A 13,099-nucleotide genomic window follows, 5' to 3' on the forward strand; every position below is an offset into this window, starting at 1 on the left:
TTGAGGGGCTCTTGGAAGGGTACAGAAGACAGCCAGCTCTCCAAAAAACATTTCCAATGCTACCTACTGGCGAGGTCGTGCAGTTCAACAGGAGAACACCTTTTCTTCATCAGCGCCCCGAACGGGAATATGTCCCAATCTCGCAGTGGGATGCCCTTGTCGTACCCCCCAATGGAGAGCACCCAAAGGCATTCATGAAGCGTATTTCCGCTGCCTCGGAGACTGGAGATAACCTGTCTGAGTCGTTAATTAGAACACATGGATCGGGAGATATTGTGAGACGATTTCATCCCAATCACGGCACCACCACTATCGCGTTTTGTTTCCGTGGAGGCATTCTCTTGGCTGTAGATTCTCGATCCACGCAGGGCCAGTTTGTATCAAGTGGCGTTGTCCAGAAGGTCATCGAGATTACCCCGCATATCCTTGGCACCATCGCCGGTGTTGCTGGAGATTGCCAGTTCTGGGAGCGCGATCTCGGGAGAAAGTGTAGGTTGTACGAGCTTGAAAATGGCGAACGGATCTATGCGTCGTCTGCATCAAAGCTCTTTATCAGCACCCTTCATTCTCAGAGCGGTGCTGACATGTCTGTCGGCGCAATGATCAGTGGATTTGATTCCACAAACCACCCGTGCATATACTATTGTGATAGTGAAGGAACGCGCATAGGCGGGTACCTCTATGGCGCTGGCTCCGGGTCGACGTTTGCCTTTGGGATCGTGGACACGGAGTACGACTTTGAAATGACAGAAGAGCAGGCGATAGCTTTGGGGAAGAAGGCAATCTACCACGCAGTATCCAGAGATGCGATGTCTGGAGGCATGCTCAACGTTTATGTGATCAGACCCGGCGGCTGGGAGCACGTGCTGGCCATGGATAACTATGAATACTACAGAGCAATGCATCCAGACGCGCCGGCACTCCCTCCACCTCCACAGTAGATTCACTTAGTAAACTACGCGAGCCAAAATTTCCAATGCTCCCCGATTTAGAAGGCATAGACTTTTTGCAGGTTGAGCGTGGACCCACGCTGACGCGGCATCTGGATAACCTCATATTTGAATTTATAACCTCAGAGACAGAGTTCCTGGAGCTCCTAACTTACCCCTCCTCTAGTCAAAGGGATCAGACACCAATACAATCCCCAACACTGCCTTCACCCCGGCATTCTCGGGCCCCGTCCGGAATACCACACATAGAAAGACCATCACCCTCAATTCGGGGCGCGTGCCATCAAGATTTACAAACTTTTGGTAACACTTTTTTTCAGTCCACGAGCAGCATATACCAAGAACAAGAGGTACAGAGAGCATCGTCTGGCGTATCCACGAATGGAGATTCTAACCCCATCACCATTCCACTCAAGCAGTGGAAGATTACACTATATGGGCAGGTACCCATAAGCCCTATTCCAGAGCCCATCACAGAGTATGAGGAGCGTATAATAAAGAGCATTACAAACCGATACAGAATAGGGGTAGCACTTAAGGATACCATCCCTCTGGTTGCATACAGCACACGAATGCAGATGCAGGAGACATATGGCAATCACCTTTCACGACACTCGACTTTTTATGGGGCAAATAGCGTCTATGATGAAAGCTCTTCCGTCTCTATTGCTGACTTTCTGTGTGAGGAGCTCTTTGGGATGCCGCGAGTCTTGGCCACATCATTGTTTCATGCTATTTATTCTAAAGACCCACCACCAGACGTAAGTGAGTTGTCGGAGCAGCACATACTTCACCTTCCAGATTCGTTGTCGACTAGTCTCATCGTTAGTGCGTACATGACGCACTGCAGGGGCAAAACCTATGAGGAGCGATTCTATGCCTTGTTTTCAGACACAGAAGACCAGGGCAACTGTATTTCCTTGGCTAGGCTAGCACATATACTGTTGAATGTTCTGGCATCACACAGTGCATATGCATTTGTAGAACCCTGCACCTACAAGTGCACATTTGCTACCATCGCTGCGACTCGGATCTTTTTTGATGCGGATTTAGAAGGCAGATGGCATCTTGTATATGATACGACGTACCTCCGTCGCGGCATTTCTCTTCTGTCGTACCTGTGGTCAGCACAGGGTGCGGAGAGTATCGTGGGGGACACAGGGCCACTGGGATATGAAGCATTCTATGTAATATACTGCACCTTTGTTAAAAACAGCGACAACGACATAAAGGGAAAGATCACAGAAGCACTTATGCTACAGTACAATGGAGAGACATATTCAAAAAGATTCGTCAACAGGCTTCTTAACGGCCAAGGAAGGCCCCTGTACAACCGTTACCCAAATGAAGCAGCCCTCTCCCTTGTAGACTTTACGGTCTTCATGCTGGCGGAGTGTGCTATAGACTCATATCCTGCTATACGATACTTTTTCAATCTAGCAGACGGAGATCACGACGGATTGCTATCTGTCGATGATATCAAGGTATGTCTGATCAAGCAAGCAGAGCAGTGGTCCTGCTATGGAATTGATTTGGCTGTGGACGAGGTTATATCTCAACTGATTGACATGATCTGTTTTGTGCCAGATGACTATGAAGACCCCGACACATATGGAGAGTCCCTCGCACGCCACAAACCCGTGTCTAACCATTTCTCTCACTTTGATAATGTGCCTAGGAACATATCTAGCACAGAGCGTGTCACAGACCTTGCCTTTTCCTTTGAGCAAATACTCCGTTGTGCCATGCCATATAATATCTTCAATGCCATGTTTAGCGTCAAGCGCTTCATATACTTCGAGCAGAGGGATCCCTACATAGGCAATCTCTGCGGGGATGTTAGGGTTAAGCGACCACTCCGAATTGCACATACAATGTCGAGCACCTGGGCCTCCTTCTCCCTCGCTGCATATGATCAGTTTATGATTGACAGCGAAGAGTAGACCATTCACTTCACTGATCGCTGGAATTCATGCAGCTCCCCTTCCTCTTCTTCCTCCTGTCCCTGCTCGTCATCCTCTCCTTCATCAATGATCGTCCGCAAGAGTTCAGTATATGGTTCTTCCTTGACATCTTCCCAGCTGTTACGCGTGCACATCGAAACGCGCAAATTGTACGTGTGTCTATCATTAACAAAGAGTGCTGCGGCCTCGTTGTTGGCCGGAGACATCGGATTGGGATCCGTAAGAAGAGACTGAATGGAGAGAAGGATAGCCGAAACACCTAGCGCAGGGGTCCACTTGGTGGAGAGTAGATCAAGACAGATGTTTCCGTTATTGAAAATATTAGGGTGGAACATCTTTGTCAGGACCTTGACAGCAGGCGGCTTGGTGGGATACTCACTCGTGAACTTAAGCTCCAGGCGGATGACGGCTCCCTCCCAAGGAGTTTGAGAGGGGCCTATTATGATTGCTGCCCACCGGAAAAGGTCGTCTTTATAAGGGCTTGCAATTATGTTCTCAGGTGGTGAAGACGCTATCGCCTTGTAGTCCAAGATGAGCCGCTTCTGTGCCGTTGCATTGGAGTCGGCGGGTGGCATTTTATGAGCGAAAGAATTCAGGTAATAATGTAATATTTCAGCTCTTTTTTCTTGTACTCTTGTTAACAGTTTTGAATCAAAATTGGGCCTCCTGCATTTTTTTGAATCGATGGCTCGTGCCCACGGTGGTCTTACCAGCGCCGGAAAGGTCCGCAAGTGCACTCCGAAGAAGGAGAAGAAGGAGAAGCCCCGCCCGCCTCGTGGGCGTGCATACAAGCGTCTGCTCTATAACAAGAACTTCGTGGATGATACCCTCATACACAACGGGCGCCGCCTCGGCCCCAACAACCTCTTGATCCGCCAGAAGCTCGGATTTTAGGTGGTTCGGAGTAAACCGTGTCTGGCAGTGGTCGTGGCATTTGTTAGCTTATTTACTGGGTTAGTCCCTCTTCGAGGGAGCGCATGATCTCCAGGCATCCCAGGGCGGTCCGCGCCTCTTCCTCCTGTTTTCTGAGAGTTTCATGGATGAGTTTCTGCGCCTTCCTGATCAGCACGGCAAGCCCCTGGGTGTTAGCGGCCTTAGCAAAGTAACGGGTGATTAGGAATGTGGCGCATCGAACTATAAAGTCTGCTGGTTGATACTTCTGATCGAGCATTTGCGAAAGGAGATCTAAAAGGGTTCGTGCAGACTCCACTGTTATGCTCGACAGAGCATCCAAAAGAACCTCGTGCCTAATCTCAGTCCGTATAACGGATAGAAGATATTCTAGAGGAGGCTTTCCGTACGTTGCCAGGTGACTAGTGGGATCGTTACAAGATTTGGACTCGGGCCTAGAAGCCAGCTCGTTGCTTACAAGCATTACCGCTTCCATGAGGATGTCTCCTGCATTCTTCCCGTCACGCGATGCTTGTAATTTGCTGGGATCTTCCCAACCTAGGGTCTTCTCCTCCTCCTTTGTCATGGCTTCATGCAACCGCTTCTGCTCTTCTAGCCGGACGTTAATAAGATCATCTGTTTGTATCCACTGTCGAATTGCTTTATCGTGTCCTACAGAAATGACAAAGCGTCCTGCACTGCTGACACATAGGGATGTGCACTCGCCAAAGTGTCCTCTGGAAAAATAGGAGCCAGATCTACCCTCTCCCAAGATTGAAATCAAAAGGAAGCTATCGAGGTCCCAATAGGAGAGTCTTCCGTCTCGAGAAGCGGCTAGTCCAAGCCGGGTATCTCGGATGAACTGGATGTCGGTGAACGGGGAATCGAAGCGGATGAGCTTCTGACACTCTCCGAAGTTGAGGCCCCATATTCTTATGGTCTTGTCCAGACTGCACGTGACTAGCTTTTCTGCAGTTGACGAAAGGGCCATTGATGTAATGGGCATACTATGGCCATACAGTACCAGTTTGAATCTAAGTGTGTCTAGAAAATAGATACGTACAGTGTTGTCATAAAGAGCACAAAGAATATGCTTTTGCGGACTGTCGATACGTATCACACCAACAGAATGCCCAGCATCGAATTCGCGCTCTAAGTTGAGAGAAACGCCACCGTCCTCTGTTACTCCAAAGGACCAAAACTTAACAAATCCGTCTTCAGAGCTACTGATTAGTTGTCCCCCTGAGAGCTGAAGGTCTGTGATGCGCTTGGCGTGAGCATCCACAAGATCAACGACCTCGGCAGCAATATTATTAATCAGTCCCAGTATTCCGCCACTATCTGCCACGACAGAGTACTTATTCCCTGCAAGAATTACTACCCGTGTGGGTGTCTTCATAGTTTTGGGAAGAGAGATAGTTGTAATGCAGATAAACTTTCGGATGTTCCACAACTTCACCTCTCCCTGACTACACGTTGCAACGATTGTGTCATCGAAACTTAGAGATGCATGGTGAATGACATGTCTGTGGCCTTGGAGAGCTATTTCCAACGTTTCTTCATATGTGTAAAAGGAATCCCGAAGTGCCTCAGTGCCTCTTCCAGATCCACCTGCAGTAACTCCTTTCACCGCCGCATTGGCGGCATCTCTAACCAAAACACGGAAGATTTTTAAGAAATTAAGAGAGCTAACTAGGCATACGCTGTTCTGCTTTGGAATCCAAGCTGCATCTATCAGCTTTTCCCCGTAAGGTGATTTTATGAGCAGTGAAGAGGTAAGAAAGTCATTTGTCTGAACAGCACGGCTTGTGGACTTCAATAGAACAGCACTTTCTGAGAGCAAGTGTGGCTTCATGGTGTCTTCTACCTCATATTGAGCTGCCTCCTTGTCAATCTTACACGCAGCAAGCAGTTTCTCAACCTTTTGCCTAGCATACTTTTGAAGTCTACGCTTTGCTGCTTTGAACACGTGCTCCATCGAGCCTACCTTGTACAGCTCAACACTTTTGGTGCTCACCACGAGAAGCGCAAGGACAATCTCGCCTAGTTTGGCGCCTAGCTGCGTTTGCACAAGCTTAATGGACACAGTGGGCTCCGTGGAAGTCTTGTCCATACGACCCATATACTTGAGAAGCTTTCTGTCGCTATCCAGAAGAGTCTTCGCCTCTTGAATCGTGTCTACATTTTGAATCATTCTAGCACGGTCATCGTTGAGAGCATTTGAGAGGTCTGATGCAATTACAGGCGCATTCGAGTCTTGACTATCAGGGTGATGCCCAAGCCTATGCAGAAGGGCAAGGTATTTAAATGCAAGACTGTTGGGCTCTGTAATCTCAGAGAGAATCTCGAGGATGGTCCTCATAGGAGGAAGGGCGTGCGTGGACCAGGCGTGAATTGAATTGTCTGCACAGCCAACAAAAACAAACCATGTGTATGGCTCGTCACTTTGTGAGTCCACGACACTGTCAGGCTGCATAGTGTGATTAGGTATTACCGGCTTATCTGTCCTGAGTTCCTTGTCAATCTTTTCTCTCTTTCTAGGCCGTGACTCGGAAGCTTGAGTACTGTCAGAGCTGCTCATCTTTTTCTCAATGTACACGCAAAGAGCACGAACTTCAGTGTTGCATTCTACCAGAGTCTGAAGCTTTGCCCGCGTGCTCAAATCCCAGAGAACAACTAGCATATCACGAGACGCCGAAAGAAGATATTTAGTTCCCATAGTAGCTATCCGCGTAATTGGGCCAGAGTGTCCTCCAGTCAATTTGGATGTGATGCTCCCTTCGACTAAATCGTGTACAAAGATTTCTGAACTTGCGGTTCCTGCGAAGAGGAAGAGCCCGTCATCTGAAAAGCTAAGCGCCGTAATCGCACTGTTAGAGGGCAGAAAGCTATGAGTAAGATTAACCATCGGGAGATCGGTATCAAAGGCCAGGACACGGCCATTGCTCATTCCAACAGCAGCGACGTTCTTTCTAGAGTGGTGAATGATAACATTTATGGATGCATCAAGGCAGCTTTCATAATACGATAGCCTCATACCGTTGGTTGTGCTCCAGACGTTAATGCTGTCATGAGCAGCGACGAAGAGCTTTTGACCAGATGGATGCACAGCACAGCCGCCAATAGTGGCTATGACCCCACAGGCAAGGTCTGGCTCGTACCTGAGGTAGGTCCTGGACATCTGTAGGCTCTATGCGGCCGCTGCGAAATAATTCCAATAACCACCGAGGGAGAGACCCAGAAAGAGTCAGCGCCCAGAGGGACCAAGACCGCCTAGGTGTTATTTACTGCTGTATGGACTGACCCTCTGCCAGGTTCCTGACCTGATTGCTGTCGTGCATCGTGGACAAGAGCTCCATGGTGTTGCGAGGACGCTTGACAACCTTGACTCTGCGGATCATCACGTCGCGACACATGGTGATCTTTTGCAAGGCCTCCGTGAGCTTAGCATTGACCTCGAAATTCGAGAGCTTGGTGACAAGCACAGGGATGCTGACCTTCCCTAGTTCATTGTGGAGAGTCTCGTAGATCCCGGCCCTCATCATCCTGATCACTCGACCCTTAACGTGGCAATTCTTCCTTCTTTGGAAGCGGAAGCGGTCAGTAAACGCTATAACGAAGACGCGGAGCAGGTAGCCATCTGTCGTGGGGATGTCCATGAACACGTCTATGCAGTCGCACCCCTTGCGGAACAGAGATCCGTACTTGTGGCGGGTGATATCCATCCCGTGGAAGTTGGTCAAGCACTTGCCATCGGAGACCAGCTGCGTCTGGAGGTAGAACTTCGTGTTTCCATTCAGATCCTCTGCGCCAGGGTTGAGGTCGCCGAGGTTGACCTCGTATACGCGGTGGTTGATGACGTCCGTGGCCACCCTGAGGCCGGCCGTCTTAGTGACTGGCGTTTGGCCGATGTGGCGGGACTTGAAGTGGGCGGGGGCAATGACTGGATACCACTCCTTCTTGAGATAGGGGTCCGGATTCTTGCGCTGCGTGATCTTCTTCTTGCCTGTCTTGTTCCCGCCGATAGCCATGCTTCGCCTCACAGAAATAGATCTGACAACATTTGGTTTTAAAATAGATTATGGCATTTCTCATTTGAGCCTCTGGACTAGGCGCACCGTCAATCTTGGCCTCTTTGCCATTGGCCCAGAATCACGATTTGCCCGCGCATTTCATATTTTAGCTGCACCATAGAACACCTCTCTATTCATGTGCCTCAGATATCCTTGAAACACCATACGCATTGTGGACAAAGCTACAACCTTTCTGACTGTGCACTGAAAAACATGGCCAGGAGGTTGCTATCAAGGCTCTGAGGTCTTCTACGAGATCCTTGTTTAACTTTAAAAATAATTGATATGTCTAGAAAGTCCAAGCATCGCATTCACCACATAACAGTCAATAAGAAGAGCAAGACTGGCCGACGGAGGCAGTATAGTGATGAGCGTGAGCTCTTTCGGGAGGATTACGTTGTGAAGAAGCCCTGCAATCCTTGTCCAAAGCAAGTGAACATGAAGCCTCGAGAGCCGCAGCCAAACAAATACGACGAGGAGCAGATTAAAGAGCTTGTTAAGCTTGCCGGTGAAAATCAGCAGCTACTGAATGAGATGACCCTGGATGCCAGAATAACAAAGGCCAAGCAGAAGAAGACAGACAGCATAGTTAAGACCTTTGACATCTGGGGAACGCCGCTACCAGAGAAGCGGACAATAGACTTCACAGGAAAGCCTATTCCAGTCCCCCACAAGCTTTCGGCACGTGTCCCAGGCGTTGATGAACTCCAGGGCAAGGGATCTAGCGCAGTTGAGCTGCCTCAAACAGCTGTTTCATACAACCCAACCTACCTGTCGCAGCAGCAGGTCATTGAAAAGCTCGCAAAGAAATACGTTTCTGAAGACAAGGTAGCCATGAAACTCAAAGCCATTCGACCGTCTAGCTTCACTCCTGAAGAGGTGCATGAAGAACACGTTAATGCAATTTTACAATATATTATCGAACGTGATAAGGCACAAGCAGCGCAACCAGACCAGCAGGATGGCCATGCCTCTGAGTTCGATGCTTCTGAACAATCTCTCTCGGTCGCCGATACAGCAGCTTCTCGCCTTCCTCTCACTGATGAAATAAGGCGCCTTCTTGAGGAGCACAAGCTAGAGGAGGTTCACATGACCCAGACAGATCGCCGTCTCAAGAGAAGACAGATAAGGGAAATGAGCCAAGAACTTAAGGTGCTCGATGAGCTCATCAAGCAAGTACACATTTCAAAGTTAGCTGCCAGCATAGACGCAGGTACTTTCGATATCAATAATTTGGCAAATCAATCTATAGAGACTGAGCTAGGCAGGATCGAGAAGAAAATTCGCCAGCCTACAGATAGACCAGTGCCAGAGGAGGAGCCTCCTGTCCCGCTGACCGAGGACTGCAAGGGGACTATGCGCCTCGTCAAGCCAGTGGGGTCTGTCTTACAAGATAGGTGGGTCTCTGCGCAGCGTCGTAATCTCGTCGAAATAGGAGTTCCAAACAATCCTAACAAACAGAACGCTACGCGGGAATGGAAGGTTATTGTACATTAGAAAGCCGATACTTCATAACTTAATCCTGTCCTGTAGCCTTGTGCAGTAAATAACGATCCATCCCGCTTGTTTAGGTAAAGAAGAGAAGTGGTGGGGTACGGTGGTACTGCACTTGCTGCTATTTACTGCTATTCACAGCAGGACTTCTATTGGAGGGCTGATTACTATGGCCTACCCGCTGATGCTTCAAGCGGGCAGCCTTTGGTTTCCGAGCATGCTCTCTGCTTCCCCCCTCTGCAGAGGATGGCCTTTGTCGAGGTGGGTGTATCGCGAGGACATGCCCACCTCTCAGCTGGATTGCACTGTCATCAATGGTATCTGTGAAGGCTATCTTCCTCGTGATCACTCTTGGTTCTAAAATAAATTTATCTAGCTTTGGCGGCATACAAGATATCAAATCGTGATAAACAGGGACATAGTTCAATATAATTTCTAGAAAAATATGATAAATAACGGGATACTCAGAGAATTTCAAGATGTGCTTGGAGTCCTTACTCCGAATAAGCTTGAAGTTCTCCTCGGAATTATCGGTGGACCGGTAAAATTCTAGATTGGTATGAAATGTGTTAAGTGGAAGACAGCCTACAAAGCTCAGCCGGATGCCGTCCATTATTGAGCGCGATGATAGGAACTTGGTGGCAACGGCTGACAGGTTAGAGAATTCAGTTAGCTTATAATTTGCAGAGAAATGTGTGAAGCGTGCTAACGCCTTGTCAGAGCAGATATACCGCCGTATGCCGGGTGAGCATACGAGCCTCCGGGTTGCCGACTCACAGAGAAAGGCGTCAAAGCTTGCTCTGGAGGAGGGCGATGGCAGGATGTAGCCGGAGCCCCTATCCCACCCTGAAGCTGAACAAGTGCCACCCTGCATGATAAAGGATTGATGACAAAAGTCACAGGAGCAATCAGAAGACGGATCTCTGCGATAGAAGGTTAGGTAGGGAGCGTGAGAGCTAGAGGGACAAACTAGATAGTCGTGTGTCTTGTCATTTTGTTTATGTGTGAGTAAATGGTAAAGAAGCTTTATGAATGTCCTATATTGCTCTAGAATAATCTTTTCGCATCTTTCTTTGTCTCCAGGGACCAGTGACGTCCCAACGGTTATGCTAAGCTCTTTTCTTTTCGTCTCGCGCAGCCTTGCTTTACTCCTTGATGCTTTAGTGGTTTCTTTGCTAAAGGATACTACTTCTGCATCACCTGAGGAGCACGGCCTTCTCCCATCATCCAGCAAAAGAGAAAGATAAGAGTTGCTGCTATCAAAAGGAGAAGTTGTCGAGATAAGTGGAGACGGGTTTAAAGAAACGGTTTTACAGGTCGAGACGCCGCTCTGTAATGGTGCGTCGCTTACGATTGTTATATGATCGCTCGATCCGTCGGTCAAGGACTCCTTTACTTCAGCAGTGGACACAGCAGAGCTTGGTGGGGATATGCGAGTAGAGTCACTGGAAAGCTTTTCTAAATTGTGATGCTTTGTCGTGGTGATAACAATACTAGATGAGCAATGAGAATTAGAGGTAACTAGAGAGGAGGATGTCTGGTGATGAAATACGGCCTGCATGGATTGCTTGTACTCAGAAGAGGATCGCTTAAAGATGGGATGAGATAGCATGAGTTGTAAACTAGCTGTATGGCGCATATCATGGCTAAGTAATGAGTTGAGAGGGTTCATGATAGACTTAAAACCAACGTTGTGTAGATATTTAAATGAGGCAGGAATGGATCTAGTCTTACTAAAGACTCGCTCTACGCATGAACCATTAGCTGGATAAAAGTGCTTCATTAGGTCACAGAGAGTGGAGTGCAACTGCTGAAGGGTCAAACTATCTAATATAGAGGATATTCTTGACGTGGATTCGGGATTAAAGGAGCTTATGTTGTAGGGAGGAAGCAAGTCTATGGAATAATTCAGGCCCGCTATGGTCTTTGGCTGAATAATTGAATCTGGGCACCCCTCACGAGGTTCATTGGTACTCTGAATAGTGCTTTTTGCGGTTGCGTCCAAGTTGACCACAAACCCTTTTTCAGAATTGTTCTGGCCGGTCTCATTCTTACGTAGATAGCCATCATGTCTTGCAGACGCAGCTAATGCAAAATTTTTTGTTGTATGATAACTGGTTATGGTCTCTGCATCTATAGTGACGGGGTCTGCGACCTTAGAACGACTCATTATCTGCTGCAGCCCTGTATAATAAAGAGCATTAATTATTATCCGATAGTACAGAGGAAGGTCTTTGTAAACCTCACTGTGCTGTTGCATTACCAATAGGATAGCATATAAGTGAATAATAGTCCGAGGGTATTCTGAAAGAGAGTAAGAGCTACGATGGAAGATTTTTCTTATATCATCTGCTGACATGCGCCCCGATCTCTTATATCCGAAGTGCGTAGATGTGGCATCCAACATCAAATATCCCTTCCTCTCACTCCATGAAAGGATGGAGGGCTCATGATACTTCCTGGAGATGTTACCCCTCAACACAATGGTACTGGTCTCTACTTGGAGATCAGTACATACATGAAGATGCTCAACAAAATAGTTAAAGACGTCCAGGATGGTTTCTGCAGATGGAGCAGATTCGCGACAGAGGTGGTGTATGCAGAAGGCATCCTTCACCCGAAGAAACTCTGCTCCTACCCACTTTTCAGCTAGCTGCTTCCGCTGAAGAAACGTATGATCGTCTGTTTTAGAATAAACCTTCTTGGTGTGGGGTTGGGTGTTAGTATCTTCAAAGGAAGTACAGCTAGAAATATTGGTTAGATTGTTCTTCTCTTTAATTGATCGATGTGTCTTAAGAGAATTGATGATGCCTGGGGAAGCGAACGACCGCTCTGGCTGGAATCCGTTGCGCGCCCAAGTTAAGTCAGAGGTGCACGTTGGTAGCATGGGCGAATGGACAGTGAGCAGCGAGTAGGTACAGTCATGTGTGTCTAGTGCATGCTGGATATCACTTTGTGACAAGTTTAGGAGCTTTAGGGGAGAGGTGATGCTCCCCGAGTCTGAAGGAGAAAAGCGTAGCTGCTTGTTGGAAGCAGATCTTTTCTCGGTATAGAACCTATTATACTTGATATACATCTCTAAATGGTGGTCATGATCAGAGCTCCGTGCATTTGTAAGCCAGGATACTGTTTGAGGAGTATTAAACCTATAAAACGTAAGTAAATGGTCACGTTGGAGGTCAAGGTACTGCGGGTCAACGCTTATCTGTGACCAGACAACAGAAAACCAGGACTTAGGGTCGATATCCATTATGGTTCCCTCCTGGATAACGGGGTTAGTGCGTGCGAGACTCTTGATCATTTCTATAAAAGGTTGCCGCTCGGCTACAGACCGGCGGTCCTCGTATATTAGTGGGCTAAAAAGCAGGTCTGGGTAGGGTCTGGAGGCGGTGTTAGAAATTGTCAAAGAGGGACGCTGAACGGGGTAGAGCTCTATTTTTGATAGAACGGGCACCCAGTATGTTCTAAATAGTGTTCCATCGGGCCTGGGAAACAAAACCGAATGTCCGTACGGCGAGTCGAAAAACCGCCATACACTTGCTAAGTGCACCAGAGGTGTGCTTGAGGAGGACAAGGCCGTGATGGAGACGCGAGGTGTCAGGCATTCGATGATTGTTCCGAGGTTGTCTTGATCCCTAGCCACCGCCCCCTGCTCTGAGTGCATTCAGTAGAATCGTCTTTTTTGAAAATCAAATGTTATAGACAGAGTTGTTTACACAGGAGGCAC

At 48.0% G+C, this 13,099-nt stretch overlaps 8 protein-coding genes across 8 annotated transcripts; 4 read left to right on the forward strand and 4 right to left on the reverse strand.

The window, feature by feature from the left end:
• Window positions 1-56: 56 nt before the first annotated feature.
• GL50803_0012949 (Proteasome subunit beta type 5) lies at window positions 57-941 on the forward strand (the record flags this gene model as incomplete). The annotated part of the gene is made up of 1 exon (XM_001705111.1): window positions 57-941. One exon carries the CDS (start codon window positions 57-59, stop codon window positions 939-941), a length of 885 nt encoding a protein of 294 aa, XP_001705163.1.
• Window positions 942-976: 35 nt separating this feature from the next.
• GL50803_002261 (Ser/Thr protein phosphatase 2A) lies at window positions 977-2,893 on the forward strand (the record flags this gene model as incomplete). The annotated part of the gene is made up of 1 exon (XM_001705113.1): window positions 977-2,893. The coding sequence occupies one exon, from the start codon at window positions 977-979 to the stop codon at window positions 2,891-2,893; it is 1,917 nt and encodes a 638-aa protein (XP_001705165.1).
• Window positions 2,894-2,898: 5 nt separating this feature from the next.
• GL50803_0012950 (Ubiquitin-conjugating enzyme E2 (E3-independent)) lies at window positions 2,899-3,489 on the reverse strand (the record flags this gene model as incomplete). Its single annotated transcript, XM_001705115.1, has 1 exon — window positions 2,899-3,489. The coding sequence occupies one exon, from the start codon at window positions 3,487-3,489 to the stop codon at window positions 2,899-2,901; it is 591 nt and encodes a 196-aa protein (XP_001705167.1).
• A 109-nt stretch (window positions 3,490-3,598) lies between these two features.
• On the forward strand, window positions 3,599-3,808 carry GL50803_0060147 (Ribosomal protein S30; the record flags this gene model as incomplete). Its single annotated transcript, XM_038046192.1, has 1 exon — window positions 3,599-3,808. The coding sequence occupies one exon, from the start codon at window positions 3,599-3,601 to the stop codon at window positions 3,806-3,808; it is 210 nt and encodes a 69-aa protein (XP_037902152.1).
• Window positions 3,809-3,860: 52 nt separating this feature from the next.
• Window positions 3,861-6,986, reverse strand: GL50803_0016264 (WD40 repeat protein; the record flags this gene model as incomplete). Its single annotated transcript, XM_001705117.1, has 1 exon — window positions 3,861-6,986. The coding sequence occupies one exon, from the start codon at window positions 6,984-6,986 to the stop codon at window positions 3,861-3,863; it is 3,126 nt and encodes a 1,041-aa protein (XP_001705169.1).
• A 103-nt stretch (window positions 6,987-7,089) lies between these two features.
• Window positions 7,090-7,836, reverse strand: GL50803_0016265 (Ribosomal protein S3a; the record flags this gene model as incomplete). Its single annotated transcript, XM_001705118.1, has 1 exon — window positions 7,090-7,836. One exon carries the CDS (start codon window positions 7,834-7,836, stop codon window positions 7,090-7,092), a length of 747 nt encoding a protein of 248 aa, XP_001705170.1.
• A 327-nt stretch (window positions 7,837-8,163) lies between these two features.
• On the forward strand, window positions 8,164-9,375 carry GL50803_008415 (Nop53 (60S ribosomal biogenesis); the record flags this gene model as incomplete). The annotated part of the gene is made up of 1 exon (XM_001705119.1): window positions 8,164-9,375. One exon carries the CDS (start codon window positions 8,164-8,166, stop codon window positions 9,373-9,375), a length of 1,212 nt encoding a protein of 403 aa, XP_001705171.1.
• Window positions 9,376-9,493: 118 nt separating this feature from the next.
• GL50803_00101739 (uncharacterized protein) lies at window positions 9,494-13,036 on the reverse strand (the record flags this gene model as incomplete). Its single annotated transcript, XM_038045601.1, has 1 exon — window positions 9,494-13,036. The coding sequence occupies one exon, from the start codon at window positions 13,034-13,036 to the stop codon at window positions 9,494-9,496; it is 3,543 nt and encodes a 1,180-aa protein (XP_037902153.1).
• Window positions 13,037-13,099: the final 63 nt, after the last annotated feature.

Source organism: Giardia intestinalis, chromosome 5 (genome assembly GCF_000002435.2).
Source record: "Giardia intestinalis strain WB C6 chromosome 5, whole genome shotgun sequence".
Taxonomy (NCBI): domain Eukaryota; phylum Fornicata; order Diplomonadida; family Hexamitidae; genus Giardia; species Giardia duodenalis.